The sequence below is a fragment of the Vigna umbellata genome, chromosome 4 (genome assembly GCF_029865625.1).
Source record: "Vigna umbellata cultivar VRB3 chromosome 4, Vumbellata_1.0, whole genome shotgun sequence".
Lineage (NCBI taxonomy): Eukaryota > Viridiplantae > Streptophyta > Magnoliopsida > Fabales > Fabaceae > Vigna > Vigna umbellata.
Genome location: NC_142168.1, coordinates 30992489 through 31020110, shown reverse-complemented (window position 1 = coordinate 31020110; position 27622 = coordinate 30992489). Strand labels below are relative to the sequence as shown.

Below are 27622 nucleotides of genomic sequence, written 5' to 3'. Positions count from 1 at the left end.
CAAGAGAATATGACTTTCCACAATACTCACATTTGATCCACAACGTAGATTATTTGCAACTTCAATATATAATTTATAATCTTCAATATTATATTTGGAAAAAGCACAGGTTTCACATTTATCTTTAAAATTATTACGTCTGCGTCCGGTAAATAAAAGTAATTAATTTAACTAAATTTTTGACTAAAATTCTAATTTCGCGCACTTTTATATATAATAAATATAATTTAAAATAAACACACCCAGTGTTCTCTGTATAATAAGCATATAGAATTATAGGTTTAATGTTCTAAATGGCATTATAAAAATTGTGTTTTTTGAAAGACTCTCATATTGAAAGATTCTTAACATGAATGAACTCTAGGTTGACTTAATGTTGACATATACAAGCTAATTAAGTTATTTGATAATTAGCAAATATTTTGAGGGGATAAAAGCATCTTAATTAACCCAAAATTTAATATATATGATAGAATGAAATTAATTAATAATGATTGCTATTACTGATAAAAATATTCCTAACCCAAATTTACTTAATAACTATGGTGTCGATAACATTTATTGATCTAACCTAGAAGCTTGGGTGAGTCCTTCTTTGGTGATGGAAACAAAATTTGGGGTTCTTTTAATCTGATCAATGGCAAATTGAAACGTAAACCATTGGGTCTAAAAAGCAAAACCACCCAAGGAATAGTTTAATACGTGTAGGACCGACCACACAGGTAGACATAATTTATAAAGTGAAACAGTGATATATTTGACGAATCTTTTATGACATTTTATCTTTTTGTATCATACTTTTATTTCACTTTTCCCATGAAATTAATAAACAATGATGTATTGCTACAAGCACTATAACTCCTTTAAGTTGAAGAAGAAGCTACCTGAAATTTTGCCATTTTCCATGTGCATAGAAGCTTATGGTTTTCCTCATCATGATCCCCTGCAGTGTCCCTCTATTCCTCTTCTCTTTAACTTCAACACTTATTCTTCCAAGTAGCAGTAGCAGTCATGTCAGTTTCAACACTTGGTCTGTGTTTCAGGGTATGTTTTCCTTTGTAATCACATGTATCAGAAGCTTTTGTGCATATGCAGATTTCAGGTTTTCATTTCTATTTCCGTAGCTAAAGCTTTTGCTTAGTTACGTTGCTTCAACACTTCTAAAACTTTATTTGGATGCTAAGAAATAGAAGACGAAGAACCGCAAGAATGAGAAAAACAATGTGTAGTTTGGTGTGTAGAAAAAAAGAGATTTCAAAAATGGTTGGATTAATTATTTATTATCATTCTATTATCACAACTAATATGTTTAATTTCTCTTAGTTTTATTTTTGTTTTTTTTTCATCCTCACCTCCGTTTGTGTCTTGTCTATGCTTTTGAAATGTCTAAGAATTATACTAAAATTTTCATATTCTGGGATTTTTTTTCTGTGAATATTTTATAAAATTTAAAACAAATTACATAGAGACTTAATTTTATTTTAATTTTTTATATAAAATATTTACAGGGAAAAAAAGTCTACAAGAGATGAAAAGTTCTATTGTTTCTTTATCATACGCATATTCTCGAAGGCATATTATATATACATAAGCCAAGAGCACATCGTAAACATATTCTAAAAAAAATAACAGACATAAAATTTTTACATCTATTTGATATTATCTTTTTTAATTTTTATTCTTTTCTTTTTTTTAAAGTTATACAAATTTATTTCTTTATAACTATTTTATTTTATTTTTGTCAAATAAATATAAAAGTATACAATCGTATCATTGAAGCTATTGTAGTTCTATAAAATGACAATTTTATTTATAAATGATATTTTTATAAAAAAATTAAAATTAAAATTCACTCATTTTCATGAATTAAAGTGTATTTTTAAAATATAATTACTGTGCAGGTATAAAGCACTTTAACAGGGAGTGGACAACAAATAAAATAGTGGATAAAAGCAATGATGAAGACCACATTAAACTGGATAATGTCATCATGGTTTGCGGAGATAGGAAAAGTATGTAATTTAGTTTTTTCTTTTATTATTTTAACTATGCTCATTTTATGTTTGTTTGTTTTGCTGTGATAGTAAAAGTTGGTTCTTGAAAAAGTAAAATTTGAGTAGAAATACTTTAATATTTATTTTACGCACAGTATAAAGATAAAATAATTATAAGTGATATTAAATGAATGTAAAAAAAATGTGTATGTCAAAATACTATTTTTTTTAACAATTTTAGTAACATGAAGATTTTAGCTGTTCAAATTATATAATTTATTTTATATAAATAATGATCAAAGTAACGTTAGACCTAATGATATATATCATGAGATATAATTTCAAACATAGTTACTAAATTATTTCTGTCGTGTCTCTCAAACATGGAGTTGCTTCTAACACTTTAAAACAATAAAATGGTTAGACACATTTTTTCATTAAATAACAAGTTTATTATTGTGTTCTAATTTAATTTTTCACTCTCAAATTTTATACTAATGATTGCCCATCTCATAATTGTGTGTATTCACTAGTAAAAAAAGTGGTTTTTGACGCGTCATATACGCTTCGGTTACGCAAAACCCGAAGCGTACAAAGCTATATACCTTGGTTACACCTTGACTCGAGACGTAATGGTGATATTGCCTCGGTTAGTAGAAGACCCGAGACCTATAACTATGCACCAGCACTGCAAATTAGACTTTTCTGTCTGACAACTTTTTGAAAAGCGTTATTGTCTGGGTTTGATAGGCAACCGATGCCTATACACCTGTGCTCAAGGAACCGAGGTCGTTGAGTGGCACTTTATACCTCGGGTACTGCTCTTAATCGGTGCCATATGGTTGTATTACCTCGGGTTTCGTTAGTAACCGAGGCAGTAGCTCCATTCATCTTCTGAAAATCCTACACACGTTTCATTTCTGCCCAACAGCTTCTTCTTCTCGTGCTCTCTCATTCCTCTGTGTAGCTTCTTCTTCCTTGTTCTCTCCCATTCTTCATTTGCGTCCACGACTGCCACTCCTTGGCTCGCCGTGCTGCCCCCTGTGCTGCCAGTGTTCTCGCTTGCGTCCTTGTTGCCCATGGTTCCACCACCACCGCACTTGTGTCACCCTTCCCCTCCACCACCACCACCACAACCACCTTCTTTCTCCTCCACCACCTCACTCCAGTACATCTAAAAACCGCCAATCTCTCACCGCTTCTCGTTTGCCACGCTCGCTTCGTCTTGTCCGAAACTTCGAACACCCAACTCTCCACTATCATCCACCTCTGACGCGGATCTCGAGGCCAAGATGAGCCAGAACGAGCTGAATCGAGAAGCCAAGCGCGCTGTCAAGTGGGGGATGGACTTGGCTTCCTTCTCTGCTCCACAAATCAAATGCATCCTTAGGTTTTCATCACTCTTTTCATTTCCCGTTATACCCTCTTCCTTTTCCTCAATGCCCGCTTCGTAAAGTTCCCACCTTTGCTCAAATCCTGTGTGCTTTATGTTGGGTTGATGCAGGGTCGCTTCCTTGGACCAAGTTGTACGTCTCGAAGAGCGCGTTCGAGAAGGTTCTCATGTTGCAGGCGATGCAGGAGATTGAAGCTGCCATGAAGAGGTTCTTCTAACGGCAACCGAGTTGGGCTGAGTTGGGGATGGGGATGGGGATTTTGGGACTGTTATGGATGATTTTGGGTTGAGTTTCGAAAAAGTTTGTTGTACAGGTCTATGTCTGAAACCTTTTGGGACTGTTATGATGTAGAACTTTGCAAAGAGTTTACTAGATGTTGCGCACAATTTGGGAAGAGCTTCCTTAGTTGTAAAGGAAAGTTTTTAAAAAATTGATACACCTACTGACTCTGCTGAAGCGGTAAAACTTCTGAAAACACTCTATTGGCTGGCGGAGGAAGGGGAAATAAATTAGAATGGAGTGGTCGGGAGAGGGAAGATGCGGCGAGGAAAGGCTGGCGCAAAAGAAAAGAACACTCTATTGCCTCGGTCCAAACCGAGGCAGTAGACTCCACAATACTACCTCCGTCCACAACCGAGGCAAAAAATGGTAGACTTTTTGTCTCGCCTGTATATGCCTCGGTTCAGGAACCGCTGTTTATGAGCTAAAATAACCGATGTTGTTTCCCTTGACTGTACTAGTGATTAGTGACTTTTATATATATATATATATATGTATGTATAGATATATATATATATATGTATGTATATATATATATATATATATATGTATGTATATATATATATATGTATGTATACATATATATATGTATGTATACATATATATATGTATGTATACATATATATATATGTATGTATACATATATATATGTATGTATACATATATATGTATGTATACATATATATGTGTCAACACCCAATTTCGTCCGGTTAACTAAATAATATGGGTCTTTCTTTTTTATTGTATTTTATTTTATTTTATGTTTTTTTATGATTTTAATTCTGTTTTTATTATTATTTTATTTCGTATTTTTTTTATTATTATTTTATTTCGTGTTTTTTTTATTTATTTTTTTATTATTTCATTTGATTTTCAGTATTTTAAAAGAAAAAAAAAAAAAAAAAAAAAAAAAAAAGAAGAAGCAAGAGAGATCCCTTTTTGGCTCTCCACCACTCCTCTGCTCCTGGGACCCGTAACGACCCTAACCACATTTTCCCTTTCACTCCATCACGTTTTCTAACACCACCATCATTCACACACACCCGTAACCACCCCTCTGCTATACACACACCCGTAACCACCTCTCTGCTCTACACACACCCGTAACCACCCCAACCTTCATCCTCATTCCCTCACCCCATGACCATCATCATTCACCTATGGCCAAACACCCATCCTCCATACTCACACTCACAGCCCATATCCATCACATCATCCTTATTACCTCACGGATCATTTTTTTGATCTTTTTTCTCCTTCATTTATCATCACTCACGGCTGCTGGAAATTCCCCAACCATGGCCTAATTTCAAACTCCTCTCTACCCTTCCCCATACTCTGTCAACACCGAAAGAACCCCTTATCACCTCCAATCCCATTATCATCATCAGCCTTGACTTCTAATACCAAAATCCCCCAAATACCTTTTTCCTGCAAAGAAAAGAGAATCAATCCAAGCACTCAATCAATACACAGAGCAGAATGGACCCATATGCGCACAACACACAATAATTGTTCCCAATCCAGTAGACAAAATATCAAACAATACTGAACCAATCAATAATTGATAAAAAGGAGGGGAAGAAGGAATGATGCCGCGACGGCCTGCGGTGGTTGACCTCACTGAGGGTGGCATCGAGGGGCGAGAGTCTCTCTCTCGCGCGCGAAGAGGCGGAGAAGAGAAGGAGTTGGCGGAGCGGAACTTGGGCCGACACGAGTTCTGGCGGTGCGCGTGATTACTGGCGACGCCACGAAGGAGGTTCGCGGTGGTCTGATTGAAGGAGGCGACCCATGTGCATGCGCGACGAAGGCGAACCCCTCCCTGGGTCGTCGTTTTCGAAGAGGGACGAGAGAGAGGCAATGGCGCCGCGGTTGGAGACGTTCCGGTGGCGTTTGGGGTTGTCGCCGACGCCAAGACTGGAAGAGGTGGTGGCGCAGTGGCTGGTTTCGGTGGAAGCGTTGGTCGGCGATGAATGGGAGCGTTTTTCTCTCATGCGCGAAGAGAAGAAGAAGTGGAACCTGGTGTTGTGGCCGGCGATGGTTCCAGTGGCGGGTGTCGTCGTTGACGACACCGCGAACCGCGGCTAGCGGTGGCCGGTTTGTGTGGAGGCTGAGTCATGGCCGTGGGTGGCAGAGATGAGCGTCTCTGTTTTCTGTCTTTCAGAGGAGAAGACCCTGGGTCTTGGTGCTGCTCTCACAAATGAGATGAAGTTGGAGGAACCCCTAATGGGTTTCTGATTAGGGTTAAGAGGCCTTGGGCCTGGTGTGGGTTGCTTCCTTTTACTCCCTGCCACACGCGCAACTCCATTCGCACCCCCCTGCCATATGGGCTGAAACCCATTCTGTTTCTGCAAGTAAAAAGAATTGGACCTGGACACTGGATACACCTCCATTTTCATCTTTACACCTTGGCAGATTCAAAGTTGGAGAAAAAGGACTTTGACCCAAACCAGAGGACCTCAACTTTACTCCGCACCTCTGGTTTTTGATCTCTACACCCCTAGTTTTGTTGGGCTGTTTCTCTTGCTTCATTTTTATGCTTTTGTTTTTATTAGTATTTGTTTGGTTATTAGTTTTTACTGTATGTAACCCCTTGTATGATAACCCCACTCCTAGATCTTGTCTTTTATTTTTATCAAATAAAAGTATTTTGAAAAGGTTTAAGCACACGTGCGACCGCTCGCGTAGGCCTTGTGCTGAAAATCTTTTCCTTTTCTTTTACAAAAGTTAAAAATCAAATAAAAATATTTTGAAAAGGTTTAAGCACACGTGCGACCGCTCGCGTAGGCCTTGTGCTGAAAATCTTTTCCTTTTCTTTTACAAAAAGTTAAAAATCAAATAAAAATATTTTGAAAAGGTTTAAGCACACGTGCGACCGCTCGCGTAGGCCTTGTGCTGAAAATCTTTTCCTTTTCTTTTACAAAAGTTAAAAATCAAATAAAAATATTTTGAAAAGGTTTAAGCACACGTGTGACCGCTCGCGTCGTCCTTGTGCTAAAAACCTTTTCTTTTTCTTAAATAAAAATTACAAAAATATGTTTTAAAGGTTGAACACTCGTGTGATCGCTCGCATCGTCCTAGTGTTCAATACCTTTCTCTCTTATTTACGTATTATTAAACGAGGGTATGAGTGCTCGTGCGATCGTCCGCATCAGCCTAGCACTCAATACTCTCAGGTCTTATCTAAATAATTAAATAATGATATAAGTACTCGTGCGATCGTCCGCATCAGCCTAGTACTTAATCTCTTCAATCTAAAAAATTAAATAATGGTATGAGTGCTCGTGCGATCGTCCGCATCAGCCTAGCACTCAATACTTTTAAGTCTTCCTAAATAAGTAGATAACGGTATGAGTGCTCGTGTGATCGTTCGCATCGTCCTAGTGCTTAATATCGTTATCTCTCTTTTCAAAAATAATTAAAAATATTTAAATATCATTTTAAAGGTATGAGTACTCGTGCGACCGTTCGCGTCGGCCTAGTACTCATTACCTTCTTTTTCTCGAAAATATTAAAAACATAAAAATCTCCAAAAATTAAAAACATCTGCTTTTTCAAACAAACAAACAGTCTTTCAGCTAGAACTACATAACCCTGATTTCTCATTTTGAATGAGAATACGTAGGAGCAAGGTCAATCCTTGTCGGGCCCAAAAAACTAAAAAATATATTTTGTTTATTTAGAATTTTATTTTAGGGGATAATTAAACACTTTGAAAAACCACATCATATTCATGCATTTAGTTAAAGGTACTGCCTTAGGGCAGGCGTTGTGGGGTGCTAACACCTTCCCCACGCGTAACCGACTCCCGAACCCAATCTTTGGTTTTCGTGGACCGTGCTTTATCGTTTTGAGGTTTTTCCATAGTTTTCCATAATAAACTATGGTGGCGACTCCAAAATCTCTTTTTAAAACCCGTTTCTTTTTTTGGATCGTCGTCCCGTCGCGATTCCGGTTGCGACAGATGGCGACTCCACTGGGGACGCTTAGAGAGTCGAGCCATTTAATTAGATGCGCGAATTGGGTGTGGTTTTGCTTTGTGTTTTTCTTTCCCTTTTCTCTATCTATGCTTGATATTTAGAATAACTGCAATAACTGTGGAATATTGAACCCTAGGGTAGGCAATATGTTTATATCTGCCTGGGATTTTTTCTGGTTGTTTTGCAGGTGAGGGTTTGGGTATGCATAATATTCTCCCTTCACACACACACTTTTGGCATATCATGAGTGGGGCCCTATACCCGGGTCTGAGCGTAGCTTAGAATTAGAGGAGTTGTGTAGCGGTGTCACTCTGGGATGTACTTCCTGTTTGGCTATCGTGAGAACTCCAGCTAGAGTCTGTTCTCTTCATATGTGTTTTCACACCTAGTTGATTACTCGACTGTTGTGGAGATGCTATGAAGGGGGCCATAGCTCTAGTGACCATTGACCTTTAAGTTCAGGGGACCATCCTTGTGAAATTGCATATACTTGACCTTGAATCTTTAGCGTTGAACCTTATCTAGGGCACAAAGGGAGATATGTGCAGCCTTATAACCCTCATTTTGCTTAATAAAATCCAATAACTTGTACATATCACTACATCTTTTGATACATTTTGTTTTCTTTCCTTTCTTTTTCTCATGCATTTTTATGGTCTTATCACTGGTTCTAGTCGTGAAATTATAAGTTTGTGACTAAGTCTTTGAGATAAAATGGAAATTAACATAAGATATGAAGTCAAGGGGGGTTCAAGTTCAGACAGTTTAAAGGAAAGGTTAGCCATTGAAGTAAAGGAGGGTAATATGGATGGCTTGAGAGAACAGTTGAAGAAAATGAAGACAACCCAAAAGGATGCATTCAGGAAGGAGTATGGGAATTTGTTGAGCTTGTTAGAGGTGGAAGTTCAAACACCGGCCATTACTCTTTTAGCCCAGTCTTATGAACCACCATTGAGATGTTTCACTTTCTGGGATTTCCAATCGGTGCCTATGGTAGAAGAATTCGAGCAAATCTTAGATATACCTCTTGAAGGAAAAATTCCCTACAACTACCTTGAGCAGTATATTCCTATCTTGTAGTTAACGAGGATCAGGAAAATACACCTAATGAAGTTGGAAAGCGAGTTCAATCAAGGGCAAAGTGAGGGGCCTTCCTCAAAGATACTTATAGGAATACCTACATCATTTGGCTTAAGAGGAAAATTGGGAAATGTTTACGAATGTATTAGCTCTTCTCCTCTATGGTGTCACGCTTTCTCCTAAATGTCAAGAACCTCGTCGACTATGCCGCTATGAATACATTCGTGGGATACGAAGAGCGCTGTGAGAATCCAGTCGCTACCATCCTGGCTGAAGTTCATGGGACCCTTAATCATTGTTATGAGTTGAAGGGAGGGAAAGTGTTATGTTGTGTTCATCTCCCGCGTGACTGAGGACGCCTTAAAGGCCACCTGTCCCATGTTTGAGCTATGGCAGTATAAACCAAATGTGAAAGGGGCAAATGAATGGGCGCAACTTTGTACAAGTTTAAACAAAGAACAATTTAAATGGTGTGTCCCTTGGCAGCATAGATCGCAAATTATATATCATTTGCAGGAGTTAAAAATGAGCTTGGAAGAGTCTCCAACAAAATTATAGAGATGAATCAACAAGGCACGCAGAAACGCTCGTCACACATGCAGAAACGCTTGGCGCAAGGGTGACGCCAAGTGAACGTTCGTCCAGCTCTCAAAAGACAACGCTCGTCCTGAAGCAGAAGAGGACGCTCGTTTTGAAGGAGACGTTCGTCCAGATGACGTGAGAAGAGGACGTTCGTCCAGGACTCTTAGAGAGGACGATCGTCGAGGTAGAAATGGACGCTCGTCATATAGCGAGCGCACACAAGTATCGCGGACGCTCGTTGATAGAGAACGAACGGCAGAAGAAGCACAGGACGCTCGTCGCAAGAGTGGTCGCTCGACCAGACCTCTCGCACAAGTGGACGCTCGTCCTAGACGCTCGTCCAGACATGTTAACGCTCGTTCAGAAAGGGAGCTCGTGCAGGACGCTCGTCACTTAGCGAGCGCACGCTCGTTTCATGGCGAGCGGACGCTCGTTGACAATGAAAGTGGACGCTCGTGCAGCAGAAAACGTTCGATCAAATAGTGGACGCTCGTCCAGACATCCAACGCTCGCACACGGACGCTCGCCGAACACAGCGCTCGTCCAGAAGAGGACGTTCGTCCACATTCGTCTGCACGTTCGTCTAGAAATGGGACGCTCGTCCAGGAACGCTCGTCCAGTCGGGGAAGAGGACGCTCGTTGCAAGCCGCTCGTCCAGAACGCTCGCACAAGTGGACGCTCGTCCTAGACGCTCGTCCAGACATGTTAACGCTCGTTCAGAAAGGGAGCTCGTGCAGGACGCTCGTCACTTAGCGAGCGGACGCTCGTTTCATGGCGAGCGGACGCTCGTTGACAATGAAAGTGGACGCTCGTGTAGCAGAAAACGTTCGATCAGATAGTGGACGCTCGTCCAGACATCCAACGCTCGCACACGGACGCTCGCCGAACACAGCGCTCGTCCAGAAATGGGACGCTCGTCCACATTCGTCTGCACGTTCGTCCAGAAATGGGACGCTCGTCCAGGAACGCTCGTCCAGTCGGGGAAGAGGACGCTCGTTGCAGGCCGCTCGTCCAGAACGCTCGTACAAGTGGTCGCTCGTCCAGAATCCAGTCGCTCGTTCAGAATTGAGACGTTCGTCCATTGGGACGCTCGTCCACGTTGGTCCAGCAGAAGCACGTTAGTCCAGCAAGTGGACGCTCGTCACCAAGAGAATGCTCGTCCAGCGCTCGTTCAACGCTCGTCCAAGGACGCTCGTCCAGAATTGGGTCGCTCGTCCAGAAAATTGGACGCTCGTCCAGAATTTTATCGCTCATCCAGAAAATTGGACGCTCGTCCAGAATTGGGCCGCTCGTCCAGAATTTGGACGCTCGTCCAGAGATGACCCGTGACTCAATTCTTGTACCCTTCTTTATATCCGAATCCAGAGGCAGTTGGAAAGGGGGATCTAGAACGGGGAGGAGACCAGGGACGCTGCTGCAGCTGCTCCAAGGGGCTTCCATGGTGGAAAAAATCCAATTTCCACCACCCAATCCATCATTTCTCTCTTCTATGTTGTATATGTGTAGCTAAAACACCATTTCACTGGGGTTGAGAGGAGACACGAGATAATGGACTTTTAATAAAGATTCCCTTGGCCAATGAATCGTAGAGAGGGTTAGGACAATCAAGTTACCATTCAAGTCGATCCCTCCTTACCGAAGCAAAAAAAAAAAAAAAAAAAAAAAAAAAAAAAAAAAAAACTTCGTAGTGCTGAGCAGCGGATGGGATCAACGGTTGAGAAGTTGGAAAAATGTAGCATCAAGTTAAAGAGGAGACATCTGTAAATAATGATCTATATAAGAGTATTTCGTGGAACAAGGACAACTTACAAAGAAGTGGAAGAGAAGTCTCTCATAGCTAGCTTCCCTTGCCAATGGAGCTATTGAAAATGTCCCTAAGTTCTTAGCTGATGCTGAGTCTGTAATGTCAATCATCAACCCGCCTAAGGGGATTGAAACATTTCTCAATTGCTGCAAGAAACTGATAAGAGAAATGAAGAATGTTATGGCTAAAGCCTGAGATGGTTGACCAATACGTCCTATGTCTCACGTCTTGGGAACTTCTGAATGATGAGCCACCTTATTGACTTTGTTTCGTGTTAATTTCCAAATTATACCAAGGCAAAATTTTCACAGCTTTATAATTTCCGACTAGAGTATTTAAACTACATTGTCTCTTCTTTTTTCTTTTCATTTTCATTTTCATTTTCTTAAATTGTTTCATCTAAAAAAAATAATATACCTAAACATCCAAGATACCCTAAAGGACTTGAACCAGTTAATAAATCTTGGAGAACCAAGGAGAGGTTCAAGAAGGGATGAAAGTCGATATCCAACAACTGAAGGGATAAATGAGCTAAATCTTAGAGGCTCTGAATGCCTTACAAAGCCCTGAAGATTCGTGTGCACCACGACTACAATACAGAGTTCGAGAGGCCTAAATTTTCTCCTCATATGGTCTTCCCCTACATTACACTTCACCCTCGGGAGTGGAATTGAGGCATGTTCACACTCAAAAGGCAAAAAATAACGCAATTGAAGGAAGAAACAAGCTTGGGGCAACCACTTTCATGGTCTCCTAGGAAATGATTCAGCCACGCCTTGTGAGCAAGATAATGACGAAGCAACCCGAGTTGAAATCTTTCCCTCATTGTTGTTGCACCAGTGGATGTTGATGCTGACAAGCTTAAATTTGAAATACTGGAAAAAGGATAAGAGTCATGGAAGGGGGAGGAAGCTCTAAGTTTGCAAATGTTGCAGGGTTATGCTTAGTCTCAGATGATATGCTGATACCTCCCAAATTTTAAATTACCCGGAGGCACCACTTGTCCAAGAGCCATCTCATGATGTACAGAAAGAAAATGGTTGTGCGTTCCTATGATGAAAAGTGGTCAATTCGTTTTTCTAAGGTAGATTAGCTGGCATGACACCAAACTGGGGCACTCATCTTGAATCTTCGTGCATCCGGTCTTGGGGAGATTTGGTGGATGCTCTCTTGAGGTAGTACAAATACCACATGGACGTGGCATCTCATTGATTACAACTACGAAGCATGGTGAAGAAGGAGTATGAATTATACAAAGGATACGCCCAAAGGTGGAAAGAGATTGTTGCTCAAGGAAAGTCTCTTATGAGTGATAACGAGATGGTTGACACATGCCTAACTACTCTGCAATCACCCTTCTGTGAGGCCATGGTGAGCAGTGTTTTCATAAGCTTTGCAAGCTTGGTGATAATCAGAGAAAGACTTGAAATTGGTATGAAGATTGAAAAGATCGCACAAGGTCCTACCATGACAACAAATGTGAGCAGGTCTGGTCTAAGCCTGGGATAAGGAGAGAAGAAAGAGCTCAATCACATCCCACTGCTCAAATACCGTTGGCCTACCCTTTGAAACAGCCTGAGGAAAAATTGGAGACTCGACCCAAACTCAACTTCCTACCAAGCTGTCAGGTAGAAAAATGTTTGATCAAGACAAAGGGCTTATGAGTTTCACTCCTAACCTTCTAGCTTATGCAACATTTCCATGTCTTCTGCATAAAATGGCGTGGCCTCTACTTGTTACATGAAGCCTTTAAAGCCTCAATACCTCAAGACTCGTGATGCAAAAGGTGATTACCATGGAGTGGCTATCTGTCATTCCACCAAAAGTGCTGGTTGTTCAAGCGTAAAGGCAAACTTTGATTCATTCAAGATGATTAAAGTGTGAAGAAAGTTAACCCAGACACTGAGGCAAGGCTTGAGAATGCCTCTACAAATGCCATGAAGAAACGAAGTGGGCTTTAAGATCACACAAGAAATCATAAGTCATTGTACAAGTGAATTTGATGTTGTGGAGTGTCTTGCTACTGGGAAGTATGCTCATCGGTATCACGTCTTCATCCATGACTTTAGATGCGAGCATTCACTACAGGGTTTCTCCAAGTAGTGCTGGAAATCGAGTCCTGAAAGGGTATCGTGGAAAAAAGGAAAACAAAATTGAAAAAAATGAAATGAAGTCAATCTTGAGTCACTTATCTTTCTTGCAAATCGTCAAACTTTTGTTTTTCGAAAATAGAAAAGAGCAAAAGAAAAAATGGAATAATCAAAAGGAAAATTGGGATGTCAAGTTTTTCTAAGGTCAAGTGTTTAATCAAAAAATAACAATTTGACGCTTTCTCCCGAGACGTTTGTGCGCATTTTGCTTGAAAACCTTCACTCTTCACTGTTCCAAAATAAAGGATGTTCCCCAACAAACACTGTCACTGCCCTTAGTAATGATGTAAGCCTTTACACTGGGGCAGATTGGCCTGGCCAAAATTTTCCTTGCTTGCGCTAGTAGGGTTATCCCTGAACCCATTGAGACAAATAAAAGAATTTTCAAAAGGAGAATAAGTCCACTAGATTGAAAACCCAAAAGGGCGGTCTAGAAAGAAAAGGAAAGGGAAAAATCACTCATGTTGAGGTCATCTAGTCGTAGAATTAATCTTTTGAAAAGAAAGCAATCAGAATTTGAAATGATGTGTGGCCATTTTTTCTTTACCAAAAAAAAAAACAAAATATATCCATTGTCACCCTGTTTTGAGCCAAAAATAAATCCTTTTTCAAAATTATTCCCAAGCAAGGATTGTCATCAGGCAGGAGTCAACTTAGGAAGCAGTTGAAGAGCACTCAATGATCAAACGGAGGAATCCTTCAAAATGGTAAACAAAAACGAAAAAAGAACAAAAAATCACAAAGTGATGAGGAAAAAATAAAAAAAATGGAGTTCAAGGAAAGCAAAGTGCTCAGAAGGTCAAATAGTTGACACAATGCCAGATGACAACCCTTGCTTCAAAAAAATGTATCCGACAAACATTTATTTGGGCCTTTATACCCCTTCCTTTCAATACCTTCTAGCCCTGGCCACATTACAAGCCTAATAAAGTCCACGCAGATTGAATAATGTTTGCTCAAATTTTCATAAAGCTTAATTTTGCGATAAGACAAAATGACTTACAATGAGTCCAAAAAAAAAAAAAAAAAAAAAAAAAAAGAAGAAAAAAGTAATGTCTCAGGAAGAAGGGATCTCTTTGCCAACTAAGCAAAAGCATGCAAAAGAAAATCAGACCAATTGGGGTCATCCTTTTAACTTATCCTTTTCATGCCCACTACCTCTTCCAGGTAAGAACCCATACCCGAAAAACTGAGGCAGATTTGTGAATCTCACACGAATTCTTCGCCTTGCAACTCATTGACACATAATCCCAGACTGGGGCAGCTTTGCGGATCTTACTTGAATTTTTGACCCGAATTTTCAAAGATCCATACCCCATGCTCATTTCCCCAAACACCAAACTGGGGCAGCTTTTGGGTGTCTCGTTTCCTTTAAGCAATGTATAAGGAATGATGTGCTTATGTGGCTGTCCCAGACTTCTCCAAACCATTCTAAATAGCTCTCATTCTTCACTTGCCAGTAAATTCAAGCAGGTGTGCGTCGATGTCTCGAAAGGAAAAGTCAACATGAAATCATATCAAACATTAGACCTCGAATGTATGACATTCCTCAAATTCACAAAACATTGAAAATAAAGATCAGTTTGATGATGATTGCAAGTAAGATGAATGACTCAAGCAAAAAAGAGAGACAAAACACAAAATAAAGCAAATGTTTTCCATATGTGTGCATTCATCCATCAAAAGAAAATCTTTCAAATCGAAACCCTCTTCATTCATATGAATGGTTGTCGAATCCTTCTTCGAAAATACAAAAAGAATAATGTTATGGTTTTTTTTCGTCAGGTCATGTTGTTTCATGGTGATCATGTTTTTTCTCTCATTTTGGGGTTTTGACATTCACATTCTTATACCCTATTCACCGCCTTTAAGTTAGTGTTTCAACATTCTACCATGGTCTTTACACTTTGTTTCTCCTATTCGCATATTAGGACCTTCTCTTTGGAAATGGTCACTAATGCCTTTTCAAAAATCAATTTTTTGTAAAAAAAAAAAAAAACAAAAAAAAAACAAAAAACAAAAAAAAAAAAGAAAAAAGGCATTTCACAAAATTACAAATTTCAAAATTTGAAAGCCCAGTTTCCATACTGGCCCCCAAGCCCAGTTTCACCTGGCACCTTAAACTCAAGGTTTTAGTTTTTTGTTATCGACCCTCTGCATGGCAATGGTCAGATTTTAAATTTCTGTTCTGTGAGTTTGGCCCTCTGCGAGGCAATGGTCAAATCCAGGTTTTAGTTTTCTGTTATCGACCCTCTGCATGGCAATGGTCGGATTTAAATTTCTGTTCTGTGAGTTTGGCCCTCTGCGAGGCAATGGTCAAATCCAGGTTTTAGTTTTCTGTTATTGACCCTCTGCATGGCAATGGTCGGGTTTAAATTTTTGTTCTGTGAGTTTGGCCCTCTGCGAGGCAATGGTCAAATCCAGGTTTTAATTTTTTGTTATCGACCCTCTGCATGGCAATGGTCAGATTTAAATTTCTGTTCTGTGAGTTTGGCCCTCTGCGAGGCAATGGTCAAATCCAGGTTTTAGTTTTCTGTTATTGACCCTCTGCATGGCAATGGTCAGATTTTAAATTTCTGTTCTGTGAGTTTGGCCCTCTGCGAGGCAATGGTCAAATCCAGGTTTTAATTTTTCTGTTATCGACCCTCTGCATGGCAATGGTCGGGTTTAAATTTTTGTTCTGTGAGTTTGGCCCTCTGCGAGGCAATGGTCAAATCCAGGTTTTAATTTTTTGTTATCGACCCTCTGCATGGCAATGGTCAGATTTAAATTTCTGTTCTGTGAGTTTGGCCCTCTGCGAGGCAATGGTCAAATCCAGGTTTTAATTTTTTGTTATCGACCCTCTGCATGGCAATGGTCAGATTTAAATTTCTGTTCTGTGAGTTTGGCCCTCTGCGAGGCAATGGTCAAATCCAGGTTTTAATTTTCTGTTATCGGCCCTCTGCATGGCAATGGTCGGATTTAAATTTTTGTTCTGTGAGTTTGGCCCTCTGCGAGGCAATGGTCAAATCCAGGTTTTAGTTTTTTGTGATCGGCCCTCTGCATGGCAATGGTCGGATTTAAATTTCTGTTCTGTGAGTTTGGCCCTCTGCGAGGCAATGGTCAAACCCAGGTTTTAGTTTTCTGTTATTGGCCCTCTGCTACGCAATGGTCGCTTGTTTTTGTTGCAATCTCACCTTTTTCATTGTTTGGTTATCATGTATATTTGAATAAATTTTTATTTTTCCTCTTTCTCTTTTGAAACCCAGACGAAATTAGTGTTTCTTTCTTTACTTAGCCTTTACTTAGATAATACGAAAATATCAAATTTTCATATTATCTAGTAAAATCTAAGTAAAGAGGGGCAGCTGTCAACACCCAATTTCGTCCGGTTAACTAAATAATATGGGTCTTTCTTTTTTATTGTATTTTATTTTATTTTATGTTTTTTTATGATTTTAATTCTGTTTTTATTATTATTTTATTTCGTATTTTTTTTATTATTATTTTATTTCGTGTTTTTTTTTTTATTTTTTTATTATTTCATTTGATTTTCAGTATTTTAAAAGAAAAAAAAAAAAAAAAAAAAAGAAGAAGCAAGAGAGATCCCTTTTTGGCTCTCCACCACTCCTCTGCTCCTGGGACCCGTAACGACCCTAACCACATTTTCCCTTTCACTCCATCACGTTTTCTAACACCACCATCATTCACACACACCCGTAACCACCCCTCTGCTATACACACACCCGTAACCACCTCTCTGCTCTACACACACCCGTAACCACCCCAACCTTCATCCTCATTCCCTCACCCCATGACCATCATCATTCACCTATGGCCAAACACCCATCCTCCATACTCACACTCACAGCCCATATCCATCACATCATCCTTATTACCTCACGGATCATTTTTTTGATCTTTTTTCTCCTTCATTTATCATCACTCACGGCTGCTGGAAATTCCCCAACCATGGCCTAATTTCAAACTCCTCTCTACCCTTCCCCATACTCTGTCAACACCGAAAGAACCCCTTATCACCTCCAATCCCATTATCATCATCAGCCTTGACTTCTAATACCAAAATCCCCCAAATACCTTTTTCCTGCAAAGAAAAGAGAATCAATCCAAGCACTCAATCAATACACAGAGCAGAATGGACCCATATGCGCACAACACACAATAATTGTTCCCAATCCAGTAGACAAAATATCAAACAATACTGAACCAATCAATAATTGATAAAAAGGAGGGGAAGAAGGAATGATGCCGCGACGGCCTGCGGTGGTTGACCTCACTGAGGGTGGCATCGAGGGGCGAGAGTCTCTCTCTCGCGCGCGAAGAGGCGGAGAAGAGAAGGAGTTGGCGGAGCGGAACTTGGGCCGACACGAGTTCTGGCGGTGCGCGTGATTACTGGCGACGCCACGAAGGAGGTTCGCGGTGGTCTGATTGAAGGAGGCGACCCATGTGCATGCGCGACGAAGGCGAACCCCTCCCTGGGTCGTCGTTTTCGAAGAGGGACGAGAGAGAGGCAATGGCGCCGCGGTTGGAGACGTTCCGGTGGCGTTTGGGGTTGTCGCCGACGCCAAGACTGGAAGAGGTGGTGGCGCAGTGGCTGGTTTCGGTGGAAGCGTTGGTCGGCGATGAATGGGAGCGTTTTTCTCTCATGCGCGAAGAGAAGAAGAAGTGGAACCTGGTGTTGTGGCCGGCGATGGTTCCAGTGGCGGGTGTCGTCGTTGACGACACCGCGAACCGCGGCTAGCGGTGGCCGGTTTGTGTGGAGGCTGAGTCATGGCCGTGGGTGGCAGAGATGAGCGTCTCTGTTTTCTGTCTTTCAGAGGAGAAGACCCTGGGTCTTGGTGCTGCTCTCACAAATGAGATGAAGTTGGAGGAACCCCTAATGGGTTTCTGATTAGGGTTAAGAGGCCTTGGGCCTGGTGTGGGTTGCTTCCTTTTACTCCCTGCCACACGCGCAACTCCATTCGCACCCCCCTGCCATATGGGCTGAAACCCATTCTGTTTCTGCAAGTAAAAAGAATTGGACCTGGACACTGGATACACCTCCATTTTCATCTTTACACCTTGGCAGATTCAAAGTTGGAGAAAAAGGACTTTGACCCAAACCAGAGGACCTCAACTTTACTCCGCACCTCTGGTTTTTGATCTCTACACCCCTAGTTTTGTTGGGCTGTTTCTCTTGCTTCATTTTTATGCTTTTGTTTTTATTAGTATTTGTTTGGTTATTAGTTTTTACTGTATGTAACCCCTTGTATGATAACCCCACTCCTAGATCTTGTCTTTTATTTTTATCAAATAAAAGTATTTTGAAAAGGTTTAAGCACACGTGCGACCGCTCGCGTAGGCCTTGTGCTGAAAATCTTTTCCTTTTCTTTTACAAAAGTTAAAAATCAAATAAAAATATTTTGAAAAGGTTTAAGCACACGTGCGACCGCTCGCGTAGGCCTTGTGCTGAAAATCTTTTCCTTTTCTTTTACAAAAAGTTAAAAATCAAATAAAAATATTTTGAAAAGGTTTAAGCACACGTGCGACCGCTCGCGTAGGCCTTGTGCTGAAAATCTTTTCCTTTTCTTTTACAAAAGTTAAAAATCAAATAAAAATATTTTGAAAAGGTTTAAGCACACGTGTGACCGCTCGCGTCGTCCTTGTGCTAAAAACCTTTTCTTTTTCTTAAATAAAAATTACAAAAATATGTTTTAAAGGTTGAACACTCGTGTGATCGCTCGCATCGTCCTAGTGTTCAATACCTTTCTCTCTTATTTACGTATTATTAAACGAGGGTATGAGTGCTCGTGCGATCGTCCGCATCAGCCTAGCACTCAATACTCTCAGGTCTTATCTAAATAATTAAATAATGATATAAGTACTCGTGCGATCGTCCGCATCAGCCTAGTACTTAATCTCTTCAATCTAAAAAATTAAATAATGGTATGAGTGCTCATGCGATCGTCCGCATCAGCCTAGCACTCAATACTTTTAAGTCTTCCTAAATAAGTAGATAACGGTATGAGTGCTCGTGTGATCGTTCGCATCGTCCTAGTGCTTAATATCGTTATCTCTCTTTTCAAAAATAATTAAAAATATTTAAATATCATTTTAAAGGTATGAGTACTCGTGCGACCGTTCGCGTCGGCCTAGTACTCATTACCTTCTTTTTCTCGAAAATATTAAAAACATAAAAATCTCCAAAAATTAAAAACATCTGCTTTTTCAAACAAACAAACAGTCTTTCAGCTAGAACTACGTAACCCTGATTTCTCATTTTGAATGAGAATACGTAGGAGCAAGGTCAATCCTTGTCGGGCCCAAAAAACTAAAAAATATATTTTGTTTATTTAGAATTTTATTTTAGGGGATAATTAAACACTTTGAAAAACCACATCATATTCATGCATTTAGTTAAAGGTACTGCCTTAGGGCAGGCGTTGTGGGGTGCTAACACCTTCCCCACGCGTAACCGACTCCCGAACCCAATCTTTGGTTTTCGTGGACCGTGCTTTATCGTTTTGAGGTTTTTCCATAGTTTTCCATAATAAACTATGGTGGCGACTCCAAAATCTCTTTTTAAAACCCGTTTCTTTTTTTGGATCGTCGTCCCGTCGCGATTCCGGTTGCGACAATATGTATGTATATATATATATGTATGTATATATATATATGTATGTATATATATATATGTATGTATATATATATATGTATGTATATATGTATGTATATATGTATATATATATATATATATATATATGTATATAGGCTTAATTACCTACTTAGTTCTCATGTTAGGAGGTAATTTTCTGTTTAGTACCCAGTTTTAAAAATGTAGGCATTTGGTACCTATGTTTTGAAATTTGTATCAATTCAATCTTATCCAGTTAACGGCGTTATAATTGATGCGAGAAATTAAGGACGTTAATGATAGCTTGGGTGGAATAGCTATCAAATGTTTGAATGCATCTTCATTAACGTCCTTAATTTCTCGCATCAATTATAACGCCGTTAACTGGATAGGATTGAATTGATACAAATTTCAAAACATAGGTACCAAATGCCTACATTTTTAAAACCGGGTACTAAACAGAAAATTACCTCCTAACATGGGGACTAAGTAGGTAATTAAGCCTATGTATATATATATATATATGTATATATATATATATATATGTATATATATATATGTATATATATATATGTATATATATGTATATATGTATATATATATATATATATGTATATATATATATGTATATATATACATATATATATATATATACATATATATATATATATATATACATATATATATATATATATACATATATATATACATATATATACATATATATACATATATATACATATATATATATATATATGTGGGGTTTGCTAACGCGCCTAGGTTTGTTTTTCAGTTGTTACATTTTAGCAATGTGTATCGAGTTTTAGTAGACAAAAATACCCTTATATATCATGGATTCTAAGTTTTAAGGTTAAGGGTATTTTAATAATTTTTATTCTCAAAACTAAAAAAAAGAAACCCCAAAATCATTACTCACCTCCCTCATTCCTGTCAACCCTTTCTCTTTCATCTCTCTCACTGCAAGCTTTTCTCTGTCATGTTATGGTAGCCCAACTTAAAAAATTAAGAAACATTGATGGTTAAACAATCTTACAAAAAATGATTTTATAATGAGTTTTCATTTTATAATTTTTGTCTTATCTAGTTTTATCCAATTTTCATAAGCATAAAGGAATTGATAATTGACTTGGAAAAAATAAAAAATACTCTTCCATGATAATAAAAAATAATAAGTGAGAGAGATGAAAGAGAAAGAGTTGAGAGGAATGAGGGAGGTGAGTAAGGGTATAGGGTTTCTTTTTTTTTAATTTTGATAATGAAAATTATTAAAATACTTTAACCTTAAAATTTAGAATCCATGATATATAAGAGTATTTTTGTCTACCAAAACCCGGTATATATATATATATATTGATGTTATGTTACTCTTACAATAAATTCTATACGAGATTATGTATGATAATATATCATTTTGTCGGTCATGTTTCAGAACTGTTGATATTATTTTAATGAATCAATCTTGAAAAATTTAAGAGTAATATGAGAATTGAAGATTCACTTTGATAATTTATTCAAACAACACTGTTCCTATATTTGATTCAAACAACTACAAGACTCTTCCTATGTTAAAGATATTTTGAGAGATTTTAAAATGTGTGTTGAGGGAGATCTACTATTGTGGAACAGACTGACCTATAATTATTATGTTAATTTTTTTTATGGGAAGCGATGTCAATTTCTAGTTTAAATTTGACTTATATCTCATATTTTATTGGTTAAATATCTCTCAATCCCAAAACCACCCGACATTTATTATATTAAGTGAATTATATGATTTTAACATTCTCAAAAAAAAAATCTTTAATTTTCTCTTATTCCATCATTTATCATAAAAAAATACCAATTTCTCATTAAACTTAAGCTTACATCTTTTTGTCTAAATATTTATAACAATTGTCCCATGTTTTCTTTGAATTGGCTTTTTTATTAACATGATTTCAATATTTATTAAAAGAATTATTTTACCAACGCATAAATTATTATTATATTTGATTGTTATTTAATATATATATATATATTGTATCCAAAATAATAGTGATAAATTTTGTCATAAACAGACTGCAGCAGTATCACACAGTCTTCGGGAAGTGATGAATCTGCTAACGAGGCAGCTGTGAATTATACCAGTCCTAATTTACCAGTTGCTGAAATCAATCGTGTGTTAAGTACAAGAAACCAGAGTGGTAATACAGTTCTTCCTGATCCTCATGTGCTCATCAGAGGAAACCAAAGTGGTAATACAGTTCTTCCTGATCCTCATGTGCTCATCAGAGGAAACCAAAGTGGTAATACAGTTCTTCCTGATCCTCATGTGCTCATCAGAGGAAACCAAAGTGGTAATACAATGCTTGCTGAGCTTCATGTGTTAAGTAATCGGACCATACCTCTCATGCATCAAGAAGATATATATGGCTTCTTCTTTTCTTTTAATTCTCATAAATTATAGCTTTTCATTATCTTTACAACTCCAATAACTTCTCTTACAACTTCTTACATTACATATTGATGAGTTTATATTTTTATTTGAAGAGTTATTTGGAAGAGATTATAATACGTGTGACTTGAATTTTATTTACCTAAGATATTTGAGACAATTTTTAATTAAAAATCTTAAAATAATGAGTTTATAAATCTTTTATTTTATATGATCTGTAACTTTATCATTTTTAACTCAGATATGAACTTAAATACATACTTATAAATATCTTATTATTTTGAGTCCATTTTATAAGATATTTTTTTCTTGAAAATGTATGCTTACCTACATATACCTTAGTTGCTATAATTATGATATTGTTGTTTTTATAACGATTTAAACCGTCATACTTATACCTGATTTGTATTTATGACATTGCTTGTCAACGTACCTTCTTGTCTCTCTTTATAGATTTATTATATTAGCATATATATATATACTCTCTAAACTAAAATATGATAGAATAGAAAAGTTCATAAATATCATTTGCTTTCTATTTTATTTGATAATAATTAATATATTTATTAAATTTCCTTTATTTGAGATTTTATTTTTATTTTTCTTAAATAAAATAATATTACTCAACTTTTTTTTATTTGTTTGTATTTGAATTCGGAAGAAAAGGGTACTCAGCATTTTTTTAATTACTTTCCACCACGAGTAATAGAATCTTAGTGGTGTAGAAATAAGTTAGAATACGTGACAGGGTTTATGATTTGCTTTAAAAAGGGGCCAGACCAGTCCTAAACTTTTAACAAAAAATATTTTGTTAAAAATGTCACCTCTTAAAATAGCTTGTGTTTTCTTAAAATAGTCTTTCTATCCCAAACACAAGCTATTTTATCTTATAGAGGTTTATTTAGTTTTTTCTTTTTAAAAAGAATTTCTAAGAAATTTTCCAAATATACTCTAAATAGTTGCTGAATAATAAAACCGTAATAATAGTTGTATAGGTTCTGAATAATACAATTGGTCAACCCCTAATAATCAATATTTTTATGTTTACTAATCAAGTATTTTTTTTTCCATCTTAATACGTCAGTTTATATATTTTCTATATATTGATTATCATCAGTATCAAAATCAAACTCTTAACTAGGATCAAATTCAAAGGAAAGTCCAGCACCATCAAAAGCACCATCAAAAGCACCATCAAAAGCACCATTGCCTGCTCCTTCATTATCACCATCATCAACACCAAAACAAATAACCCCATTAGGTCAGTTTTATTATCTTTCATCTCTCTATTATTCTTTCTCTTATATCTCAGAGTGATAACAATGATATTAAGAACACCGATAACTTACATTCATTATGGTAATAGCAACTCCACTTCTTAAACATGGTTATTTATATATAATATAATTTGTGTTTTCTAGTCAAATATGACTCTTCAACAATTTAAAATACAGTAACAAAAATTATAATCTAAATACTCTATGAAAATTTTCATAGTGTAAAACTACTAAAATAAAACATACATACATGATAATTTATAAAAAAACCTGAGACTAATATAGAGCAAAAGATTTTATTCTTGAAAAGCAAAAAAAAAAACTATCTATCATGTTGCTTCTCTCTCAATCAACCGCAATCATCTGAAAAGATGACCATTTCCTAAGCTCACACCGATTAAGGTGATCATTGCAAAAGAAAAAACAACACAAATAGACAAAACACAAAAACAAGGATAAGCTGGTGATACAAAACATTTCATAATATACTTAAATGTTTTAAACATTCCACACATGTACATATAACAAAATTTAACCAATCAAACACTTTACACATGACAATACTTTAATTGGACTATCCGGACTTAGAATGCATGTCAATCTATGACGAGTTGTGCACTTGTGGTGGCTTCTACTCCTTTGCAAAGCCATTGCTAATGGTTTTCACCCTACCACACTCACAAGGTTAGTTTGTTTCACGCCTTGGATCATACTGGAAGCACCCAAGACTAAGACCTCCTGCTACTCTCACCACATGTGTCAATCTTCTCTACTTGAGAATGAAAGACCATTAGAGTGTCAAGATAACCCCCAAGACTGAGCTCCTTATATTCATACTAATGATACATGAAACCACCACTGATAAGTTTCTCCTTAGAACTCTCTTTCATACCTTTAAAACCATTTTGATCACTTCACATTCACATAGTACACCAATATATGAGACTACTAATCATACATTAAAGAAATAAAAACACTCATACAAGGCATTTTAATACTCATATTTAGGTAAGGAAAACAACTTTGAAACTCTCACCAACAACTCTGAAGGGTCCAAAACCCCCCAAAAACAAATGAAATGACACCCAACAGCATTAGAGGGGCTACTGCTCAACGTTGACGCCTTTGGAATTGGGCGCTCAGGCGCTATCAGTAAGATCAATTCCCAATTTTCTCACTTTGAACACTTTACCCGCAAGTTCTAAATGTCTTTAGGACCCTACAGATCTTAAGAAAACTTTGAAAACCCTACTGTAACTCAATTTGACACTTTAAAACCCAAATTCACTTCCTCAAACTACCCAAATTTAATTCTACACTTTCTAACTCACATATCAGTTTACCCACTGCATAGACAAATCTAAATACACTTGTTAGCACCCTCCAAAACCTTAGTTTCATCTTAGCCTTCGTACTTTCAATTTTCAACACCTAAACCTCCAAAATGAACAAGAAAGTCAAACTATGATGATATTTTCACTTTCATGACAAATTTTTCTAATATAAACTTCTAGACAAGTCATAATTGATCTCAAAATATACTTTAAACTCTTCAAAACAGTTTATACCACTTATTTCAAAATCTCACCACTTATTTGAAAATCTTACCACTCAAAACCCATTTTGTAAGCTTGAAACCCAAGTAACTTGACCAATACTTCACACAACCACTTCAAATCAATTTCAAACACTAAAACATCATTATCACACTCAATCAAAACAATATTAATCATCACAAACACATCATACCATTTATATTCAACATCATACTATCAAAATCATCAATTAAACAAACATATTATACACCCAATCATACCAATTTCTCAAAATCATCTATAACTCAGAGATATCCAATTTATAATACAAACACAACTAAGACAAGGTATATCTTCTCTTACCTCACAAGACCACTGTTCAACTCAAGGAACGTTCCACAGATTGCTTGAAACACAAGGAAACTCTAAACGAACTTACAAAATACCGAATGATGGTTGGACAAAGTCCTTAGGACCTCAATTTAATCAAGAATAGCCACATGCAAAGGAAGATTCTTGGACAAAATCACATATTGAAATCTAATAATAATAATAGGGATAGAAGCTTACTTGCTCTATGGCATAAATTGATCGGATAAAAATATAGACATCGTCATCGTGATCGATTAGATATTTCCTGATCGTCAAAGAGATAACTTAGGAATCAGAACTCTTAGAAAGAAGGTAAAGAACTCTAGAAAAGTGGTTTCTAGAGAGATGATATGTTTTAAAATAATGAAATCCGTTTAAAAACAAAACTATTTATAAATAAATCATTTAATATTAAAATAACTAAGTTTCACTATTTTTAAACTATTATCACTTTTAAAATACTATATTTTCTGGGATTTTACAAATACTATCTCCAGTAATTTATAACACAGTATCTGCACGTAATTTTCAAGTTATTACTGTCAAATAGGATATTTTCTTGCAACCTATGTAATCTTCCTAGAAGACTTCTGATGATGGCTCCTTTTATTGCAGTTATTATTACAAATAAACACCAAGTTTGGAAAAGCAAAGTCATTATAGGTAATAAATCTATTATCCATATACTTTCACTATTATCCTTATACTTGTAGTTTTTTATGAATACAAATGAACGCATATTTGTACATAACCTCAAAATTCTTTTAAATAGAGAAAGCTGTCCCTTTCAATAATAATATAAACAGTTTAGTGCCTGAAGAAAGAACAGATAATGCAAAACTCACCCTATTTGTATAGGTTTAGAGGCCAGCATCATGGATGTCATATAATATCTTAAAATTGAAGAAATTGAATGGAGAGGCACGAATGATTTTTGTGGAAAAGTTACACTTTTTGGAGCATATTGAAAAGGGGTTTTATCCTACACAAGCCGCATTTATTTAGGGTTAGATTCCTAGAGGTATATAAACTAATAGAAATAATTTTCCAAAATAAAAGAGATATTTCTTATATATTAACTCATAACTTTGTTACTATACTTGTTAGCGCAGGTGTTGCAAGTGGGGGTGTGGTAATGGGAGTATTCATTATATGTATCATAGTTTGTTGCTTTAGATACAAGTTATTTACTCCACTGATCAGATGTTGTTTGACCACAAAGAATGACCAAGATATTGAAGCATTCTTAAAAGTTCATGGAGCCGTGTCACAAAAAAGATACAAATTTGCAGAAGTCAAGAAGATGACGAATTCCCTCAAAGTTAAACTTGGTCAAGGTGGTTTCGGTGCAGTGTACAAAGGACAACTACCCTCAGGCATCCCTGTGGCTGTAAAACTATTGAATGGATCCAAAAGAAATGGAGAAGAATTTATGAATGAGGTTGCTAGCATCAGTCGAACCTCTCATGTCAACATTGTGTCACTTCTTGGATTTTGCTTTGAAGGTAGCAAGAAAGCTCTCATCTATGAGTTCATGGCTAATGGTTCTCTGGAAAAGTTTATCTACAAAAGAGGGACAGAAACCATAACATCGTTGAGTTGGGAGAATTTATACCAAATCTCGATAGGAACAGCTCGAGGGTTGGAGTACCTACACAGAGGATGCAACACTCGAATTTTACATTTTGATATAAAACCACATAATATTCTTTTGGATGAGAACTTGTGTCCAAAGATATCAGATTTTGGGTTAGCAAAGCTGTGTCCCAGAAAAGAGAGCATTATTTCCATGGCAGATACTAGAGGAACAATGGGGTATGTGGCTCCAGAAATGTGCAATAGACAATTTGGTGGAGTTTCACATAAGTCAGATGTTTACAGTTATGGGATGATGTTGCTGGAAATGGTAGGAGGGAGGAAGAACATTGATGCTGAAGTGAGTCATACAAGTGAGATATACTTCCCACATTTGGTGCACAAGAGGCTTGCCCTGGACAAGGATTTAAGACCTGATGAAGTGATGAGCACTGAAGAAAATGAGATCGCAAAGCGAATGAGCATAGTAGGTTTATGGTGCATTCAAACCTTTCCAAATGATAGACCTACG

At 37.3% G+C, this 27622-nt stretch overlaps 1 protein-coding gene across 1 annotated transcript in view; it reads left to right on the top strand.

The window, feature by feature from the left end:
- The first annotated feature begins 845 nt into the window (after positions 1-845).
- LOC148199886 (PR5-like receptor kinase) overlaps positions 846-27622 on the top strand; it is a 27063-nt gene continuing 286 nt past the window's right edge. Inside the window, exons 1-6 of the mRNA XM_088114447.1 lie at positions 846-1044; positions 1902-2012; positions 21955-22233; positions 23473-23592; positions 26131-26178; positions 26628-27622. The exon at positions 26628-27622 is cut by the window's right edge and continues 286 nt beyond it. Coding sequence (XP_087970573.1) covers positions 921-1044; positions 1902-2012; positions 21955-22233; positions 23473-23592; positions 26131-26178; positions 26628-27622 — 1677 coding nt within the window. The 5' untranslated portion in view covers positions 846-920. The remainder of the gene's footprint in view (positions 1045-1901; positions 2013-21954; positions 22234-23472; positions 23593-26130; positions 26179-26627) is intronic.